Genomic DNA, 19,682 nt, shown 5'->3' with positions numbered 1-19,682 from the left:
GCTTGTAGGACCATGCCAGGAAATGAGGTCTGTGATCCAAATGATGCTCTTAGAGCTGTTGTTGCTCTTGGGCTCTGCCACAGGTACTGATCCCATTGGTGGCCCAGAACAAAGAACACAAGACAGAGCTGCTCAGAACTGGGAAGGGCTGGACCCAGCACTGCTCCTGGAGTCAGGGAGGGGTTCAACCCAGTCAGGCCAAAGCTTACCTTGCCTTTTCCCACAACTGCCTGCCCAATCATTCCTTGTTGTTATAACCAAGTCCCTTCTCCATGCCGGAGACCAGCCTCAAACCCTCAACTCAGCCCTGTCCTCAGCTTAGAAATAATGAAGACCTAAGAGACTTATCCATGCCATTACCATCCAGTCTAAGAAATGAGGTCTGGAGGGCAGAGGTCTGCCCAGGTCACACAGAGCCAGAGGGTTTCTGGAGATACTATGCCAACCCCTGCACTCTAGGCCCCAAAGCTCTCCTCCTAGCAGCACCCTCTTATCACCCAGCACAGAGTTCCCAGAGCCCCTGCCCTGGCTGCTCACCGTTTCTGCCAGGATGGTGCGGTACTGGTCGCACTCAGCCTGCAGGGTGTTCTGGGTCTCCTCAGCCTCCTTCAGCTTGGAGGCCAGGTCCTGAGGGCAGAGGGAGAACAAGTGTCTAGTGAATCCAACACAGCTACCCACTGAAATGACTCTGGGTACTTTCTTCCTAGGGATAGGAGAGCTTGGGTGACAGTGGCAGCCCCTGCCAAGGGCACCTGCTTGGCAGCCTTGCTTACCGAGGAGGGCTCTGTGGTAGCTGATGGCTTCTTCAGTAGCTGGGAGCCCTTTTCTTTGAGTTCCTGCAGCCACTCAGCATAATTCTACAAGGAAACATGGAAAGTGAGGGTGGGGAATGCTCCTGGGGGAGTACAATCCCTGGGAGCCACCTCCCCACTACCTGGTGTTCTGAGACAGAGAGCTCCGGAAGCAGCGCCAGAAGGGCCTCCTTGGTCTGGGCCTCGGCCAGGCGGAGTTGCTTCTCTGATTCCTCCTGGAAGGGGAGAGGGAGAGGGAGAGGACAGAATTCAGCCTCCTACCAGGAAGGGCCTCAGCTCCTCATCAGGGGTAAAACAAAAATCAAAGGAAAAGATGGGCTTCCCCAGTCTGTGCTCCCAGGAAGGACAATGGGAAGCCCCAGGTGGCAGGTGCCAGTTACCCCACACCTCCCAGCAGTCACTCAGACTCTGCCAGCTCTTACTTTCCCAGCCCTCCCAGCATGCCACAGTTAGGGCCAGCCACGAACAGGTATCCCCAGGGAACTCATCTCTAGGCACCCATGGGAGGGAGGAAGAATCAACATTCCCAATTTCCAGAGGAAGAAACCAACTCAGAGAAGATAGGGCATCACTTGGGGTCTCTCCTGAAGCTTGACTTCACACCCTGTATGGGGCTGGACCTGATTTTCCTCAGGTGACAAAGACACCCAGTCTGACCACAAAACCCCTGGTCTGAACTAAGCCTGAGAAGCAGACCCTTTTTGGCTTGCCCAATTATCCAGAGATGATGCTGTGGCCTGCCCTGGACCCCTGGCCACATGACCACCATGCCCACTCAGGTTCTCCAGTCATGAGTCAGAAGGCAAAGCACATGAGCCTTGGAGGCCACCTTCTGTCTTTCTCTGCCTGTGTGGCCACAAGCTGTCAGCCTGGCGACAGCTTTTGCACTTGCCACACAGTGGCCAGACCATCTCTACACTCACTTCTGGGGCCAAAAATCTAAGATTCTAATAATCTAATTACAACTTCTGCCCTATTGCCTGCTCTCTGGGTCTCATCTTTATACCCTCAGGCTTCCTGGGAGGATCATGGGAGTCACTGCAAAGTTCAGGTACTGGGACAGGCTCTCCCTCTGTTGGAGCAAGGCTGGAAGGGGCTGGCCTTTCACAAGGGATGGAAATGTGTGACAAAAAAGGGTGGGCTAGAGTGTCAGTGCTGCTGCCCCTAGTCAGGGCCTCCACACTGACTCCAGCCAGCCCAGGGCAAATGGGGGCCCCAGGCACAGAGAGTTGGATACCACACCCTGAAAGCTCACTGCTAAAGATGTCCTCCCCTAAGAACACACATGGAACCAACTGAATGGTGACTTCAGAGGGCCTGAGAAAGAAGCAGGATTATTCCAAGTACCTCTGGATAAAAATAATATGATTGAAGGCCATGAAGCCGGTGCAACCCTGGGCGCACTCGCAGAGTGTGCAGCCCACAGTGCTCCCCAAGCCCGCTCAGTCTTTGCTGTGGCCATGCTCAGCTCTGTACCCCCATAACAGAGTGCCCAGTTGAGGAAAAACAATTGAGGGTGCACATTTCCCTCCTTTCTCTTAAAGAAAAATGAAAGGGGGGCAGGAAGGAATAAGGGAGACGAAGGAAAGAATGAAGAAACTAGAGGACACTGCATGCTGAGCCTGGGGGCCCTGGTACAGATTTATGAGACACTGAGGCCAAGGCTGTCCCCTACACAGTTTCCATATCTTGTGGACTCAGTTAAACCAGGCAGGTGCTGCTATCCCAGCTGGCCAGCCTAAGGATGGCCAGGGCTCTGACCTTGGCCTGGGTCAGGGAACGCAGTTTCTCCTCACAGGCCCGCTCAGCAGAGGCCAGTGCCTCCATTGCCTTCCAGTTCTTCTCTCGGAGGTCCTGGGAGGGGAGATGAGGGGAAGTCAGTAGCCCACACCCGTCAGTCAATGACCAGCTCCTGTGGACTGGTCTCAGCAAGGGCTGGGCTCAGAGAACCCCATGGCCCCACTTCAGACCCTGTATAGGACCCACTCTTTTCTTGGCCCACATTCATGTGGCCTCTCCTGGGGGCACTCAGCACAAGGCCAAGGTGCTGCCACCTGATGCCGGAATAGTCGAACACAGAGGATGAAGAGGCAGGCGCCCTTTCAGTGGAGACTAGACTGCAGGAGGAGGAAGGACCCATCTATTTCCTCAGAGAGCAGGTTCCTGCCACCAAACAGCAAGCTGACTCCCTCGGCTGGCTCTAGGAGTGAGACCTCCTTTGGGAGCAGCAGGGCAACTAGCAAGCCCTGCTCCGTGACAAGGGCAGGTGGGAAGGATGTGGGTGAAGGCCCTTGCCCTCTGGAGAGGGCAGGCATGTCTCTCTCCCCTTCTCCTAGCACCAGCCTCCCTCACCCACATCTGCTCAGGGTGGCTACATGACCCAGACCAGGTCAATCAGTACATGGGTCACACCACTGTCCATGTTTGGGTAATGCCCCAAGGGCAGTCAACCTTGAACATATGGAGGAGCTGGGGATGAGGAGGCAGGAAGAGGAAACTCCCAGAGTAAACAACAGTGAGAACAGAGGGAGAAGCAAAGCTGGGCTCCCTGATTGTCTAGGGCAGGTTCTACAGAGACGCCTTAAGGTGACTCTGTGAAAACCTTTCCGGGGTCCACACAGCTCTGCCTTGGTCCTCCCACCCCAGCTCAGAGGCCCTCCACACTCACATTGTTCTTCCCTTTCTGCTGCTCCACAGCCTCCTTGAGCTCAGTGGCCTCCTTCTCCAGACATGATACTTGTGATTCTAGCTCCTTGAGACTGGTGGGGTGGGGGGAGAGAAAATGGTTACCACAGCAGGTCACCACCTCAGCTCCAAGGGTCCATGCCTACCCTCCAGTTCCATCTCAGGAGGACCCCTTTCTTCTACCCAGGGCACCCAGCCAGCCTAACACCCCCCTCTACCCAAGGAACACCTGCGAGGCACACACCCTTCTACCTTGCCTCATGCCGACCACTCAGAGGCCAGGGCACTGGCTCCAGAGCAGCCAATGGCCAGCAGAGGATGTGCCCCAGCAGTTAGGTTTTCAGGACATCTACTCTCTTGAACTGAGTTTGGTATGACCCATCTTGTCACCACAGAGCATGCCAGCTGGCCCTTCCACATGGCTGCACCTGACTCTCAGAACTAGGCTGGGCCTTCTAAGGTGTGAGCTGGAAACTCACAGTAGTGCTGTCACCTCACACCTGGGCACCACTGCTCTTGACAGCTCCCCAAACCCTGACCGAGAACCAAGGACCAATGGAGGACCATTCATTTCTACATCCTGGGATTTGAGGAAATGAGCCTTGAGATGACTCCCCAGCATTGTGGAATCCTTGAGTGTCAGTGCCTCACTTCCTTGTGCCCTTCAACCAGAAATGAGAGGTCACCATCACTACAGCACTGTACTCAAGGCTCTCGGGACCAGTTCTGAATGGACACTTTTAACAAGCCCCTTTCCACATTATGATATGCAATAGATGGAGACCCAGGGACATGAGAAATCTAAAGTCTAGAAGTGGTCAACAGTGGTCTGAATCAGCAATTCAAGCCACTTCCTGAGATGCAGGAGGAAGTCCCCCAAAGGAGCTACCACCCCAGCAGCCTGAGGAAGGAGGGCTGTGGTGGACACTGCCGGCCACATGGGGACAGACGTATTTGTGTTTCTTCTTGAAGGTCATGGTCAAAGACCTTTGAAAACAACCATTCTAACACACACTAATGCTGACCATAAAGCACGTGTGGGCTAAGCATGCTGGCTGTCCTGACCACCTATCTGATAATGAAGTCTGGCTTATCACAGCCTTATATTTTTAACCTGCATACAGTTTGCATATGGCCTTGAGAGCTTTGCTGACTTTTGGGCATTGAGTTTAGGCCCACAGAACTGTGACCCCCACCCTCCAAGTTCTACTGAAAGGCTGGGCGTGGCAGTGCATGCCTGTAATCCCAGCAGCTCGAGAGGTTGAGGCAGGAGGATTGCAAGTTCACAGGCAGCCTCAGCAAAAGTGAAGTGCTAAGCAACTCAGTGGCACCTGTCTCTAAATAAAATACAAAATAGGGCTGAGGATGTGGCTCAGTGGCCAAGTCCCCCTGAGTTCAATCCCTGGTACCTGCCCCCCCCCAGCCAAAATTCTACTGAAACCCCTCAGACTATCCCTCTAATCCCTGTATTACACTACAGCATCCTCCAGCAGACCACCTCTGGAGAGACCCCAGAAGAACAAGATCCTGAAGAAGAGTCTGCAGGTCAGTGGTAAGGACACACTGACCCTCATCCCCTTAGCAGCTTCTGTCAAGTTGTAGAAACAAAGTTTGGGACTGAATCACTTCTCTCTATCCCAGAACAGGATGGCCCAGCATAAACAACTTGCAGGTAAACTATGTGAGAAGAAAAGGAACCAGCTTCTACCAGATCATTTCTGTACTTTGCAAAAATTTGAAATTAAAAAATAACTGCAATGTGACTTAATTATCCTAGTAGTTCATTGAGTGGCTCAAGAATCTGAGCTTAAAGAAAAAAAAAAATTGAGCTTCTCTGCCCCTAAAAAAATAACCACTGTGAGAAATAAAGTTTACCCATGCTTCCTAGGAAAGGAAGAAGGGAAGGGTTGGGTTCTGGGTCTTCCACAAGAAGGCGGCTAGGTTCTTTCTCCAGTCCCCAAACCACAGAGCCCTAGGGATGCTGAGGAACACAGGCTATATGCCTAGGAAGCTGTACCTGCTGAGAAGCATAGTAGTAGGCGACTCTTTGGCAACAATGGCCAGAATAAAGGGATCTTATTGGCTGATATCCTAGAATGCGTCCAGAAGTGTTTGAGCAGAGAGAAAAGACATACTCCATGGCTCATCCCACCCAATGCTCAAGGGAACCCTGGCCATGGCAGCCAGGACCCACCTCTCAAGACTGTGAACACCTGTCCCAGAGTTGATGGTCACAAGGACTCTGTTCCCTGATTTCAGTCACTCCACCCAGGTGTCAGCTCTGGCCTTAGCAACAGCAAGCAGTCCCTGAGCAAAAAAGTCCAGGACTGGGGCTGCTGACTGAGGGAAAATGAGATCTGGCCAGCAATGAAGTCATCACAAACAAAGGAAAACAGCCCCGTGGCAAGGTCAGCTCTACATTCCTCTAACATCCCAAACCTCTGGTCCAGCAGACAGCCTGGACCACAACCATTTCCCCATTTGATTTATAGACCTCAGTCCCTAAAATCTCTTGCCTTTTAATCAGCCAGTCTTCCCCCACAGGAGATGGATGAACATCAGTTCATCCATCTAGGTATCCAACCATTTTTCTGTCATTCGATATCAGTTTATTTCTTTACCGGTTCTTATTTATTCATTATTCATTCCATAAAGACACTCTGATTAGACATAAAAAAAATCAATAAAACAAAGACCTTATCATTGAGGAATTCACTTGATGAGGATATAATATTCATTGTTATTCTGCTAAAAACACACCATCTTTAAGTGTCCATAGTTCCTTGTTTTTGCCTTGATTCTGGATTCATTCCTCTTAGATTTGGATCCAATGATAGACACATGCAGGCACACAAAAACTTGAGACCATTTCAGAGTGGTCAACTTAAAAATACATATATATTTCAGTATTCAACTGTTTTTCTTCTTCTATAAAATTCTTAAAAACAGCTCATCAAGCTCCCAGCCCACTACCTGGCATACAGTCATTAGATGACATACTAATTCCTGTTTTTCCCTTTTAAAGTTTATCTTACAAAATGGTCACAATTTACCCTGTGAGTCTGGCTCAGTAGGACTTGAAAACATCTATCAACAGAAGGAGAACATGGATGGATGCAGCTGGCAAGAAGTCTGCCCCCAACCCACTGAAGCACTTGCCACTCTTCACACAGATAGGTGTTGCTCCTTGAGAGTGGGCACAGAGCTTGCTATGGTTTGGATGTGGTTTGTCCCGTTCCCCCGCCACACACACACACCCCGGGTTCATGTCTTGGAAGCTTATTCCCTGATGGGAGTAATTAAGAGGTGCTGGGACCTTTAAGAGGTGGAGCCTAGTGGGAGACAGCTAGGTCACTGGGAGTGCTGCCTTAAGAAGGGGCTGATGCTGGTTTCACTGAGTGAGTTGGTTCCTGACAGTGAGCTGCTATTAAAAAAATAAGACTGGCCCTGCCCCGATTTCTGGCTTCCTGGCTCACCATGTGCATGCTTCTTCTTTCATGCTCTCCTATCAGCCCTCACCAGAGGTCAAACACAAGGAGCTGCCCAATCTTGGATTTTCTGCCTGCAAAACCATGAGCTAATACATCTATTCTTTATAAAGTACCCAGCCTAAGGTATTTTGTTATAGCAACAGAGAATACATACATAGCTCTTTGCAAAGGTGACCGTTTGCCTGCCCAGACCTGTCTCCTGTTCTCTAAACCACTAGAATGACAGGAGTAGAAGGGGGCCTCTGAAGTAGAAGGGGGCCTCAAGTGCCATAACGAAAGCCTGAGCTTCCAGGAGCCTTCAGTCACCCCAGCTAAGGCTGAAGTGAGTGGACAAGAGCCCTATGGTCCCCTGCAGCCGCCCTGCCAGCTTACCGCATCTGCTGCTGGTCGGCTTCAGCTTGGCTGGCCTGGAACGAGACACAGAAAATTCCTTGATCTCCACTAGGCTCACTTGTACAGCAACTAGTCAGGAGGGGAGCCCCTTTCCTCAGCAGTATCCTCCCAGGAGTGGGCTGACCTGGTTATCCCGGGCTTGGCCTGCCTCCAACAGGGCCTCAATGGACCGAATCCTTTCTGTGAGCTGTGTATTCTCTGCCCTGGCCTCCTTGAGCTGCCCATGAAGACCACTCAGCTCTTCACACTTGCTCTTCACCTCCATCTCAGAGGACTGTAATTTGCTGTGCATCTCTATTGCAGGAAAAGGAAAAGGAAAGAGAAGTCAGGGGCTGGAAATGCCTGGGATGAATACCAGGACTGCTGTCCCTCCCCAGCCTCCTCTGTGCCTGGGGATCTTAAGACACACTTTCTAACCACTGGGGCTTCTTAAATCACCGCTGAACAAAATCACAGCCTAGTGGTAGTGTTCTTGAGGACTATTAGGGCAAGATGAAATGCCCAAAGGCCACTAATAAGAAAATGATAGAGATTTAAAATGGATTTTGGTTGAAGTTTCTGAAGATTCATTCTCTAGAACACTCTGGCTCATATTAGCTGAGACCACGGATAGGAGTGACATGGCCAGAAACTATTTTGAAAGTTACTATATGGATCTCGGGCTATACCCTCCCCAGAGCCTATCCTGGGGCCTTACTCAGGAGCTGTCCTCTTCTTCAGGTGATCTTAAAGTCCCATGGCTGAGTATAGTCCACCTGCCTGTGACACTGCTGTCTCCACCAGGACTGACCTCATCCCCAACCCCAGGCTCTGCCACCTGCCACTTCCAAACAAAATCTAATTTAGCAACTCAAACCACGCCTCCTGGCCTCCCAGGTCTCATCCTGGTTGCTCTGTTTTCCCTTTTCTACCTCTCTCCCACTACTAAAGCATGGGGACTCCACAGTCACCACATGTCAAATCTGTCCCCATCAGTAGCAGCACCTCTGTAATCACCTAGGCCAAGCCCTGTCACCATTCTGGACAATTACAGAAGCCTGCCCGTTCTCCCTGGGCCTCTCCTGCCCCCATGGTCCATTCTCCACCCCAGAAGTGCAAATGAAATTGTACCATTCCCCTGCCCCGACCTTCCTGTTAACACTTTTCACAGGACCCAAAATCCTTACAGGGAGGTGATCAGGGCCCTGCCCATCTGGCCCCACATTAATCATTAGCCTTCTCATTCACTTGTTCACCTTGTTTCCAGAGAATGAATCTTTAGAAACTTCCAACTAAAGTCCATTTTAGAGTTCCATCATCTTCTCATTAGTGGTCTGCAGGCATTTCATTTTACCCTAGTAGTGCTCATGAACACTGCTTTGTGGCTTTGTAGCTAATAAGAAGCCCCAAGGCCAAGTTCAAGTTCATTCCCCTCTCAGGGGTCTATGCTAGCTAAATTACTCTTCATGGGACTGACCCCTTCCATCATTTTGATCTAGGTTTAAACACCCCTCCTGCCTCAGAAAGGCCTCCTGTGTTTAAAGCCACACCAGGCCTTCTAGACCAGTGATCAGTGAGCTGGCTTATAGGCTCCTCTCCCCGTGTCTATTTTATAAACAAAGTTTTATTCAAAAAGACAAGCCTTCCAGGTGTAGTGTTGCTTACATCTGTAATCTGAGTTACTCAGGAAGTGAAACAGGAAGATCTTAAGTTTGAAGCTAGCCTAGACACCTTAGTGAGACCCTGTCTCAAAATAAATAAATAAATGAAAGAAGGGAGAAAGGGAGGGAGGGAGGAAGGATAGGAGGGCTGGGTAGCTCAGTGGTAAATGCCATAGTTTTCATCTCTAGTGGGTGTGGGGGAATAGCCAAGGCTGCTTGTTTGCACATTGTTTATGGACACTTTTGTCCACAGCTGCAGAGCTGAGTAGTTGTAATGGAGACTGTTTGACTCAGGAAGCCAAATGTATTTACCATCTGTCCCTTCACAGATTAAGTCCTTGTGTAAAGGGCACTGCTGCATAACCCTGTCCTTGCAGGTGGCACTATTCCTGCCAGCCCAGTGCCCATGGCAGTGGCTCAGGAAATACTAGTGAATGAGGGTCAACTTCTCACCAGCCTCACCTGCTGGGTAACCAACCTTTGCAGGCCCTGCCTCTGTCCCCAGACCCCAACCCCACTAGTAGCCCACATAGGCACCATCCTCTATATCCAGCCCTTGCAGGCCCTACTCCCCAAACCCAGTGGACAGTCTGCTCTTAATCTGACTCTGTGACTCCAGCCAGTCCTGACATCCCTGCCTCTTCAACTTTTGGGGTGTGGGGGTAGGTACAGGCCTGGCCTTGGCAATAGGACAGTCGGAAGACTTCTTTGGGACCCACCAGGAGCAGGGGCCATCAGAACACTGCCCTTACCTGCCAACCGCTGCTGCTGCTCCTGTGCCTTTTCGGCATCTGCCCGGAGGCTGGCATGGCTGGTCTGTGTGCGGCACAGCTCCCGGCTGACCTCATCTAGGCGCTTCTGCAGAGCTTCCTCACTCTCCTTGTGAGACACCTGGAGAGGACAGAGAAAAGACTGCTGTGAGGAGGGGAGGAGGCTGGGCCCTCATCAGTTCCCAGGTTGAAGAAAACAAAACTCTTTACCTCCTGCCCTTACCAAAGCCCCATATGGTCTCTGATTTGTGTATAACGTAAAAACTTCCTAGAATTTGCCCAAATTTCACCCAGCATCCTTTCAGTGAGAAAAGCAGCTGCCAGGGACCTACATGCATTTCCCACTTGGGGGGTGGGGGTTGTGAGGTGAGTTTCAATATTTTTTATATTCAAGTGATTTGTAAATACTTGCTTGTAGCAAAAGTCCAAAGATACTGATTCAAACAAAGTATATAAGGAGTTTCCCAGTGGAATCCTGATGCCTTCTCCAGAAGCAGACAGTTGGCTGGGTCTCCTGCCTATAGCAATATGCATTTATACCCACATGGATGTGACACATGCTTAGGATCATTAATATGGCAGTTCTCTTAGTTCTTTCATTTAATATTAGAATGAACCACATAAAACTGCCAGTATTCAATCTTTCCTCCACAAAAATGACAATTTCATATTTTTCAATCTGGTATCTTACAGACTTCCACATCATTGGGTCCTTGTTTAAAAACCACACATAGCTTTGAGGTGCCGAATGTTTCCCAATTTCCCCATTCAGTGGCAGGCAGGCTGCTCTCAACCTCTGGTGGTCCCAATCAATACTCCAATGGACACTCTAGTCAATGATTCCCAAAATTGAGCTTCTGGGATAAGAATGTCGATCAAAGCCTCTGACATCACCATATCTTCAAAGAAACTAATTCTCCAAAGGACCAGATCCCTGGCTACAGAATTAACAAGCTCATTTTGGACAGGGCCAGGAAGGATCTGACAATAAATGCCTCTCATTGACCCAAGTGAGGCTCCAAGTCATGCTTCTATCACCACACCCCAATTTCTTTCTCTTTAGCCCAATGGCTACACAACATGGTGCTAGACTAAATGCTCTGAAGAGAACCATGAAGGCAGAGGTAGATCTGGAGCCAGAAAAGTCGTTGTCAAGTCATTGCATCAGACTGTAGGTGACAAGACAAAATCAGGACAGCTTTAGGGTCCACAATGTTTTCTGCATTGGCATATAGCAAGGGGTCAGTTTCATTCTAACTCCAAGGGATGAAAGAGGAGGAAGGAATGACTGCCACAGGCTCCCCAGGAAGCAGACCAGCTTTTTCTCCTGGGCCCTGCCTCCCTCTCAGGGCTGCAACATCCTTAGCTCTGCTCCTGTCACTGAGATGGTTTTTCCAGATTGTCACTGGAGAAAACCACTAGCAATTTCTTCCTTTCTTTTTCTTAAGAAAGGGCTGTAGGGAGACTGAATGTTTTTCCATTCATTAGAATAATGATTCCAGGGCTGGGATTGTGGCTCAGTGGTGGAGTGCTCGCCTAGCACGGGCAGGACCCGCGTTTGATCCTCAGTACCACATAAAAATAAAGGCATTGTGTTGTGTCCATCTACACCTAAAAAATAAATATTAAAATAAAAAAAAAAGAATAATGGTTCCAGCAACAAGCAAACAATCCACCCGCCTTTGGAACCAAAAACTTAGAATCTTCAATGGAACCCATGAACATACATCTTAGGATCACAGTTGCCTGGAAGGAGAAGGTAGTCAACACAGCCAATCACACTGAGCAATTTCAAAAGCTGGTCCCATGGCCGGTTGGGGATTGGTATAAAATGCTCCTGAGTTTCTAAAATTCAGTTTACTCACTGGAACAAGAAGCCAAGACAAGTGCCACCAGCACTTTCAAAGGACCCTTTGCACTCTCCTTCACATAGGCCTCGTCAAACCACTAAAGGGGAGGGGAAGAGATGGGGGTCTGCTTCCTGATGCTAAAGCTCTGTTCCCAAGGTAAGCACAGGAGGCCACACCCATCCTGGTCCTTGAAGAGCTGGATCTCAGTGAAGACGCCACAGGTGAAAGAAGGATAAAATGGAAAGAGCCCCATTTCCACTTCAGCACAACAGGGAAAGGGCCTTTCTACAACCTACACTTCTAGTCAGAGAAATTTCCTGAATGGGACCCTGGCATTTATTGAACTTGTTTTCTGCTCAAGGCAGAGTTCTAGGTCTAGGCTCTGAGTATGTCAGCACAACTACCAGGACATCCCCACAACTACCCCACAGGACGACACTGAGGCTCTGAAATAACTTGCTGAAATCTGAATCCAGTAGCTGCAGCCAGGGGCCTTCACTATCAATATCATGAGGGACAATGCCACAACCCTCAACCTCCCTGACCACATGCCACAGAATTTGTGGTGTTAAACTAGAAAGAATGGACTCCTCTGTATAGGCCCAGGCTGTGGATGAGAGTCCAGAGACCTACAGGGGCAGCAGACATCTGCAGGTGGTAATTTGCTGGTAAGAGCCAGGGCCAGGCCTCCACCCTTAGGAATGACATGTGACAGAAAACCAGGCTGCAATAGTGAAAAGTCCTTCCTCAGATGCATCAGAACCACCTGGGAGCCTTTAAAATATAACCACAGCCAGGCCCACTTCCAAGAATCTGATCTCAGTGGTCTACTTTATACAAAAATCAGAAAATACCAAGTTATCCATCTTGATTCCACCCAAATTCTAACTGTGTTTGTTATGTTCTCTTTTAGTATCTTGTATCCATTCAAACATCAGTCTTAGAATTTCATGTCTGGCTATTCTAGTCCCATAGCTTGGTTTCGATGATACAGCAGAAAAAACAACCCAAAGCCCCTTGAGTCACCAGGATTTCTTGTTTTCCAGTGATTTAACCTCCACATGAGTATGTTATCAAAGCTCCTCATGCCTAAGGTAACTGCCCCAAGCCTGGTCAACCTTCCCTGACATAAGCCAGTGGAAACACTGGAAATCATCAAACCTGTGGGCAGCAAAGCCCCCGGGCTGAGGAAAACATGCTAGATGATGCCCAGTGCACTAAGAGAAAAACCTTCCTCTCTTTGAAGGAGAAAGGGCACACTCCTGGGGAAAACAGATTTTAGCTATATCCAAAGGCTAAGAAAGAAGAAAATCCCACCTGTCCTCGAAGCAGTTAGCTCACTGGCTTCTCCACAGCTGCAGGATCACAATGGTGGCAAATATGGGAGGATAAATACAGATCTAGAGCTAGACTCAGGGGGTTCAAATCCTGCCTCTACAGTGTCCTAAATATGATTGCTAACTTCTTTGTGCCTCAAATGTGCTTATGGGTAAAATGCAAACACTAAGAGTAGGTACCTCACAGAGTTACAATGTTTATAAAATGCTCTAAACAAAGCTTAGCACATAGAAAGCATCCATTTAATGCTTAGCACATAGAAAGCATCCATTTAATGCTATCACTTTTATTAATGAGGCTAGCTAGGGTTGAGGGATCAAGAACTGCCTACATCTCCATCTGTTACTCATGGCTAGAAAGGGATGACTTAGTGTGGCTACAAGCCCTGCCCATCCCCATAATGCAGACAGGCTCAATGGGCAGTGAACGGGGGCACTGAGGCACCCCTACTCACCTGCAGCTGCAGGACCTGCTTCTCAAAGGCAGCTGCCTTCGCTTCCAGAGCCTTCCGCTGCTGTTCCTCCTGCCTCGAGGCCTCTGACTTCTCCATCAGTTCCTTGCTGACCTTGCTGAGCTCCTGCCGGAGCTTTGCCAACTCTGCATTCTGCCTGCAAGACAGTCACAGGTCCCTGAAAAACGGATGATAGGTGGCCTATGCCTCTCTGGTATATCTGCTCTTTTTTGAAGTAGGTGCTCACATCTTGGAGCCATCACCAAGGCCTCTTTTGCATTATCATCCATGTGAAGTTTGGTGTGTGTTTTGTCAAAGATGTTGTTTTACCAATATAGCATATGGACCAGAGAGAGCAAAGGGCAAATTATGTGCCAAAGCCTCCCACAGGAGCTCAGAAACTACTGGAAATTCACATAGAAAAAGGGTCAGATACTCTTCTCATTGCTGACCTGGGTACAAAAGAGCTGCAGATGAGGTAAACATGCCTTGCTACCTGCAGGGCAGGGCAGCAGCTTGCAGAAGCCATGTGTCCCACTCCACTGGCCTACACAACCATGGCCAGGCCAGGGAAACCATCCTCAGCCATAGCCCAAGGCACTTATGAAGCAGACCCTTCAACACTGCATGCACTTCAAAGTGGTTCTCAGGACCTGAGAGCAATATTTGGAGTTATAGAAGGAAACTTGATTAAGATGAAAGGAGGGCAGCTGTAGGCCTGCTCCTTTGCAAGCATGAATTGACAATAAGACACCACCAGACAGGTAACAAAACCTGGTCAAGGCCAGTCCTGCTCTGCTGACAGGTGGGGTCCCACCTTTCTGACTTGAGTTTCCTCATTTGCACCAGCTCCTGTGCTTTATAATGCCAAGACTCAAGCAACCTGGGGTGGAAGTGGGAGGCTGGGTAGCAGCCCCTTGGGACTGCTTTGGAGCTGAAAAAACCCAACACCAGGCGGGGCTTCCAGCCTGATAAGAGGCACAGTCACCACATCCAGATTGACAAGTCCCCATGCTTTAGAGCTTTTCCCAGTAAGGAGGCCACAAACAGATTCTGTGTCAGGGAAGCCAGCGTGTTCTTGAGCCCCATGCTCCTCTTGTGCTGTGGCTTTTGAGGAAATGGCAGTCAAAAACCTCTAGACACTGATGTGTCAGGGAGGAAATGAAGATGTGCACACACACCTGGAGGTGACCTTGATAGAAGGACAGCATGGGAAAATAGCTGTTAGGCCTCCCTTCACTCTAGGGGAGCCACCAAAAAGACATGGCTAGACTTCTTTCCCTGCCCAGCTCCTGTACTAAGACTCTCCCCATCTGACTCCTGGCTACATGATGAGTGCCAGTGCTTTCTGCCTTAGCCAGTCCTCTCTTGGTAGGAGGACATGCTCTGGGGATAACAGAACCCCATAAAGTCTAAAGTCCCTACAGGGCACTTCAAGCCAAAAGAAGGCAGACAAGCACATGGATAGACAGCACACTGGGTTTTTTAAGAGATGGCCCAAGTCAGGGAAACAGAAGAAAGTATGGCTGTACTCAACAGCAGAAGTGAAGAGCTGCCCTCCAGAGCTGACCAACTCACTGTGGGCTCTGTGACATTTTAGCAGAGGCAAGAGAATAGGAATTTTACTCGGCAGGCCTGTGTACTATACAACAGTATTCATTACCAGGGTGTAAGAATGGAAGAGGGCACTGCCAGTGGAGAACTGAGGTCCCCACACAACCAACAAACTTTCATCCTGGACAAACAGCTTGGCCTTGATACTCTAGGTCACAACCAGGAGTTTTATGAAGCCCTCCATGGGGCATGTTATGAAGATGGGCACTGGGCAAGTTTCACTCTTCCAGGAAAGCAAGAAGCTGGCAGCAGCCAGGGGCTGAGGGTGCATGATCCCACTGATACCATGCATGCTAGTAAGGCCAGCCTAAGGTTAGAGCACCATGACTCTTGCTGAAATCTTCACCACCTAAAAGGTACCAGGCCACCTACCAGAAGATTCAGCTGCTCAAAACTCACACAAAAGATGGAAGCTTGGGATGCGGCCCAACACAGGGAGGGGGCAGAAACACACCCGCAGCCAGGCCAACCCCACATTCAGTAAGAACTAGAGTGCACTGTGACAGCTTTGCAAGAGACCTACAGAGTCACCTGGATTCCAAAGCCCTTGGAATGTGACATAGTGGTATCTGCATAGGATGCTCAACTTACTTGCTCTCTACCTGGCTTGTGGCCTGGTTCAAGGCATCTCTCAGGATAGAGTTCTCCTGCTGCAGGCAGGCCAGTTGGGTGTTAGGGCCATTCTCCAGCTGTTCCTGAAGAGTTCGGATCTAAAAAGTCATTAACAAGGTCATCAGAGTGTTGACCATATCAAGAAAATAGATCTCTGGGGTAGGGTTAGTGAGGTCACAGCTCACCAACAGAAAACCCCAGAGGCTCCACTTGCTCCACATAGAGGTTGGGAAAATGCTATAAAATAAGAGGACTGAAAATGGCATAGCTCCAGTGTCAGGAGCTCAAAGCTAAGTGTAACCTGAAGCAACACACCCTTTCTTCCTCCTCACTGTTCTCAGAACTCAGCCTGAACTCCAGTTGAGCACTCAGCTAAGAGCCTCAGAACCACTCCATGCATGTCTGCCTCCAAAGTCACACGGGTTGACTCTTCTGAAATAAAGTATATAGTGATAAGCCACAACTACCAGAAATGAGAAAGACTCATTTCTGACCCTCTAACCTCCCTAGCACCTCCTGAGATGTGCAATGGGGAGGCAGCCATGGACCAAGCAAAGGGCAAGTGTCAGGAGATTAATCTTCAGGCTCTGACAAGGAAGGCCAGCCTGGACAGGCAGCAGCCCGGCAAAGATGTGCTGGGGCCATCCTGGAGCTATGGAATATCAGGCCTACTATTTTATAGAATCATCCCAACAATATCTGGAGAAGGTGGAGCTGACATTATTCCAGGTTCATTTGGAAGCTAACACCTTGGTCCATGGTGGGCCCCCACGAACTGGGACACAATGCTGGCCACTTAAGGCTAGGCTCTTTTTTTTTTTTTGATTTTTAAGATATTAATGGACCTTTATTTTATTCATTTATTTATACGCAGGGCTGAGAATTGAACCTAGGGCTTCACACATGCTAGGCAAGTGCTCTACCTCCAACCTGAGGCTAGGCTCTTTTGGAAGTGTTCTTTAAAATATATTTTATGCCTTTCTGATTATTAACATAAAATGCACACATAACGGGCTGCCTGGCACCATTCAGCCAAATGCCATAGCCCCAGGCCCCTGCAGGCATCCTCAGCCCTGGGCAGACCTTGCACTAAGCCTGTCCCCTTCCATACCTTGCCCTGCAGCTGCTGCACCTCCTTCACATGCTCACGGTAGCTGGCCTGCATGCGAGCCTGCACAGCTGCAATCTCCTGTTCCCGGGCCACCAGTTGTTTTTTCACCTTGGCTTCACCAGCCGCTGCCTTGGCCTTTTCTGCAGCCATCTCCTGGGAGAATTGGAAAGAAGGACTGGTCAGCAGAGCAGAGATGAGGTCAGATTTCTTCTCTTTCTCTTTTTCTTTCTTTGGCAGTATTGGGGTTTGAACCCAAGGTTATAGCTACCACTGAGCTACTCCAGGAGTACAGGGAAGAAAAGTGGCCAAATGCATCTACAAACATTTAACTACTTTTAATTAGAGGAAGATATAAAATGCCAACAAAGGTTTTCTCTCAGCTACAGCTGGTCTCAGCCTCTGTGGCCAGAGAGATTGCTTCCCAAGGCTTGAAGTCTACCACACACAGATATGTGACAACAACCTCCTCTTGGGTCAGGAGGTAAGCAAAGGTAGGACACATGGGGCACAAGTGAGCAACAGGGAAGGGGAGGAAGGCCAGAAGTGGGGTGGGAGGGACGTGGAGCTCAGGGTGTAGACTTGGGGCTGAAGATTAGGAGCCACTGGCAGAGCCTAAAGGGCATCCTCTTGGGACAGATAAGCATTTGGAAGCTCAAGAGGACCTCCTCAGGCTGCAGAGACCGGAATGTGGTCAGGAGACAGAGAGCTGTGGTTGGACATACTGTTAAACTTCTTTTGCCCCAGAGTCAAGGCTGGCAGGTGAGAAGGGGAATAAAAATCATAGGCTGTATCTCTGCAGCTCCTACTAAGGGAAAAATTCTACTTCCCCAACAGGGGTGGACAGGATACGTGTCTCGACCTGATTAAGGTGTCTGGACTGTGGTTTGGAAATTGTGTCATGCAGCTACCTCTGAGGAAGATCTTGGGTACTGAATGGCCAGCAAGCACAGGGGCCACATCTAAGGGGGCCAACAACAAGGGGCACTCCCTCCCTCACACCTGCCACCCTGTCCTTTGTGGACAGTGACCCCATAATAGGAAAGAGGGACACAATTCACCACAAATGTGACTCACCACAAAGCCCATTCTAAATAAAAAGGGGGCAGCTACAGGTAACTAGCCAGGCAAAACCAGCTGGCAATGTAAACACCCCCCGATTCCTGTCACTTAAATTTTCATGAAATTTCTCAACTTGGTTTAGAAAAAGGATACAGAAAAATGGACTCTTAATCAGTGGGAACGCTAGTCAGTTGGTTCTTGAGTGGTAGGAAAGTTCTGATTCGCAGGACTGGCCAAATATTGTGGTGTAATACTCTTTGTCACAGCCTAGGCTTAACTCCAGCATGATGTGTGTTGAGTCAGGAGGAGATGTGCATAACTGACACTGGTGAACAAGGGCAAGTGGCTCTAGCTGCCCTGCATCTGATCAACCCAGGGTGGTTCAAGCAAAGATCATGTGTAGATACATCTTGGAAAAAAGAAAGAAAACAACATGGATGGATAGGTCACTGGGCACTAGGGAAGGTCATGGGAGCCTTGTGTGTTTGTTTGGTTGGTTTCTGCTTCTGGGTAAAACACAAAGAGTAAACATCCAAAGGCTCTTCTGCTCTCCAGCCTGTCCCCCCACCCAAAGAACTTTCTTGTCTGGCTCAGAGGTACATCCCCTGAATGAACAATAAAATTATTTTATTTCCAATTCTTCTCAAGTGAGCAGATGGAAGTGCCTAGAGGAAGAACTGCAGCCAAGATGGTGTTGGACCCTCCTCAACCTAGGCCATCTCCCCACTGGCAGGTAGGTGGGCAGAGGGCAAGAACATGCCTGCAGGTCTCTTCAGGGAAAAGATAGCTTTCAAAGCAGGCAAGACCATCCCTGCAGAAGGCTCCCCTTGCCCTGTCAAGCATTTCCTCCATGAAGGCTAGAGCATCAGGACTCACCCCTCAAAAACAGACAAACCAGGGACAGACCCCAATGAATTAGGCAGAGGGAAGAGCAGCCCCCTACGCCTCAATCCTGACCCATTTTGACTGATCCCCCAGTTCACTCCCATAGCACTGCAAACCCATTACCAATTACCATTCAGAGTACAACTCTTCCCTGACCCTCCATGGGCTAGTTCTAAGGAGCCAGGTGCTTACTAGCCCATCATTACACTGACATCAGAAAAAAAGGAGAAAAGCAGTGCCTTTTGCCTCCCTGCCCCAATTTTCAAGGAAAAAACCTTAGAACAACTGTGTCCACTCTCCTTTCTAGAATATTCCCGTCACCATGAGATTGACCAGGTTCATCTCCATGATAAACTGAGGTCCCCAATATTTGCTTGACTTGCATATGTTCCTGCAACCATAAAGAAAGAACCCACTCTGCTCCCGACCCAACCTCACCCCTGGACTCTTCAAAGACAGCATGTAATCTCCAGCCCCATCAGTCACAGGCTTGATAACAGCTCCATGCCTAGCATGCAAGTTGGATGGGAAAGCTGCCTGTCTCAGAGCTGATCCTGGCCTGGTTATCATGATCAAGCACAATCATGGCCCACGGAGGGGCCGGCAAGGGACTAGAAGGTGTGCTTCCTGAGTGGGCTCGCCTCCCTGATTGGGCTGTACCTTATTGAGTTCCCTCAGTTTGCTCTTGGCAACAGCTGCATCTTCCTGCTCAGTGGCCAGCAGCTTTTCCTTCTCTTCCAGCTGGCGTTTCAGAATTGCCACAGGGTCGCCCTTCTGAGTGGCCTAGAAATGCCATGGAGCCAATGTTAATACAGGGGATTGACAGACAATTTGCTTGTCCCCTCCCCCCATCATACCCCCAAGCAATCAGTTAAGAGGGAGGCCCAAGGGTCTGATGAAGTGGGAACAAAAGCTTCAAGGCAAGCAAGTCCACACTAACTCCAGGCATCTATAGGGAGAAAAGGTGGCCC

At 49.4% G+C, this 19,682-nt stretch overlaps 1 protein-coding gene across 4 annotated transcripts in view; it reads right to left on the bottom strand.

Moving 5' to 3' along the window:
- Positions 1–19,682, bottom strand: part of Rrbp1 (ribosome binding protein 1) — a 66,362-nt gene that overhangs the window by 7,210 nt on the left and 39,470 nt on the right. For all 4 annotated transcript variants that reach the window (XM_071608708.1, XM_071608710.1, XM_071608709.1 and 1 more), the window contains exons 4-15: positions 19,372–19,494; positions 16,768–16,920; positions 15,636–15,754; positions 13,434–13,587; positions 9,774–9,912; positions 7,506–7,675; positions 7,361–7,395; positions 3,481–3,571; positions 2,574–2,666; positions 935–1,027; positions 774–857; positions 538–627 (exon numbers count right to left, since the gene is read on the bottom strand). In XM_071608708.1, coding sequence (XP_071464809.1) covers positions 538–627; positions 774–857; positions 935–1,027; positions 2,574–2,666; positions 3,481–3,571; positions 7,361–7,395; positions 7,506–7,675; positions 9,774–9,912; positions 13,434–13,587; positions 15,636–15,754; positions 16,768–16,920; positions 19,372–19,494 — 1,344 coding nt within the window. The remainder of the gene's footprint in view (positions 1–537; positions 628–773; positions 858–934; positions 1,028–2,573; positions 2,667–3,480; positions 3,572–7,360; positions 7,396–7,505; positions 7,676–9,773; positions 9,913–13,433; positions 13,588–15,635; positions 15,755–16,767; positions 16,921–19,371; positions 19,495–19,682) is intronic.

This window comes from Marmota flaviventris, chromosome 2 (genome assembly GCF_047511675.1).
Source record: "Marmota flaviventris isolate mMarFla1 chromosome 2, mMarFla1.hap1, whole genome shotgun sequence".
Classification (NCBI taxonomy): Eukaryota; Metazoa; Chordata; class Mammalia; order Rodentia; family Sciuridae; genus Marmota; species Marmota flaviventris.
Note: the sequence above shows the minus strand (reverse complement) of the source record. Positions and strands in the feature narration are given on the sequence as shown.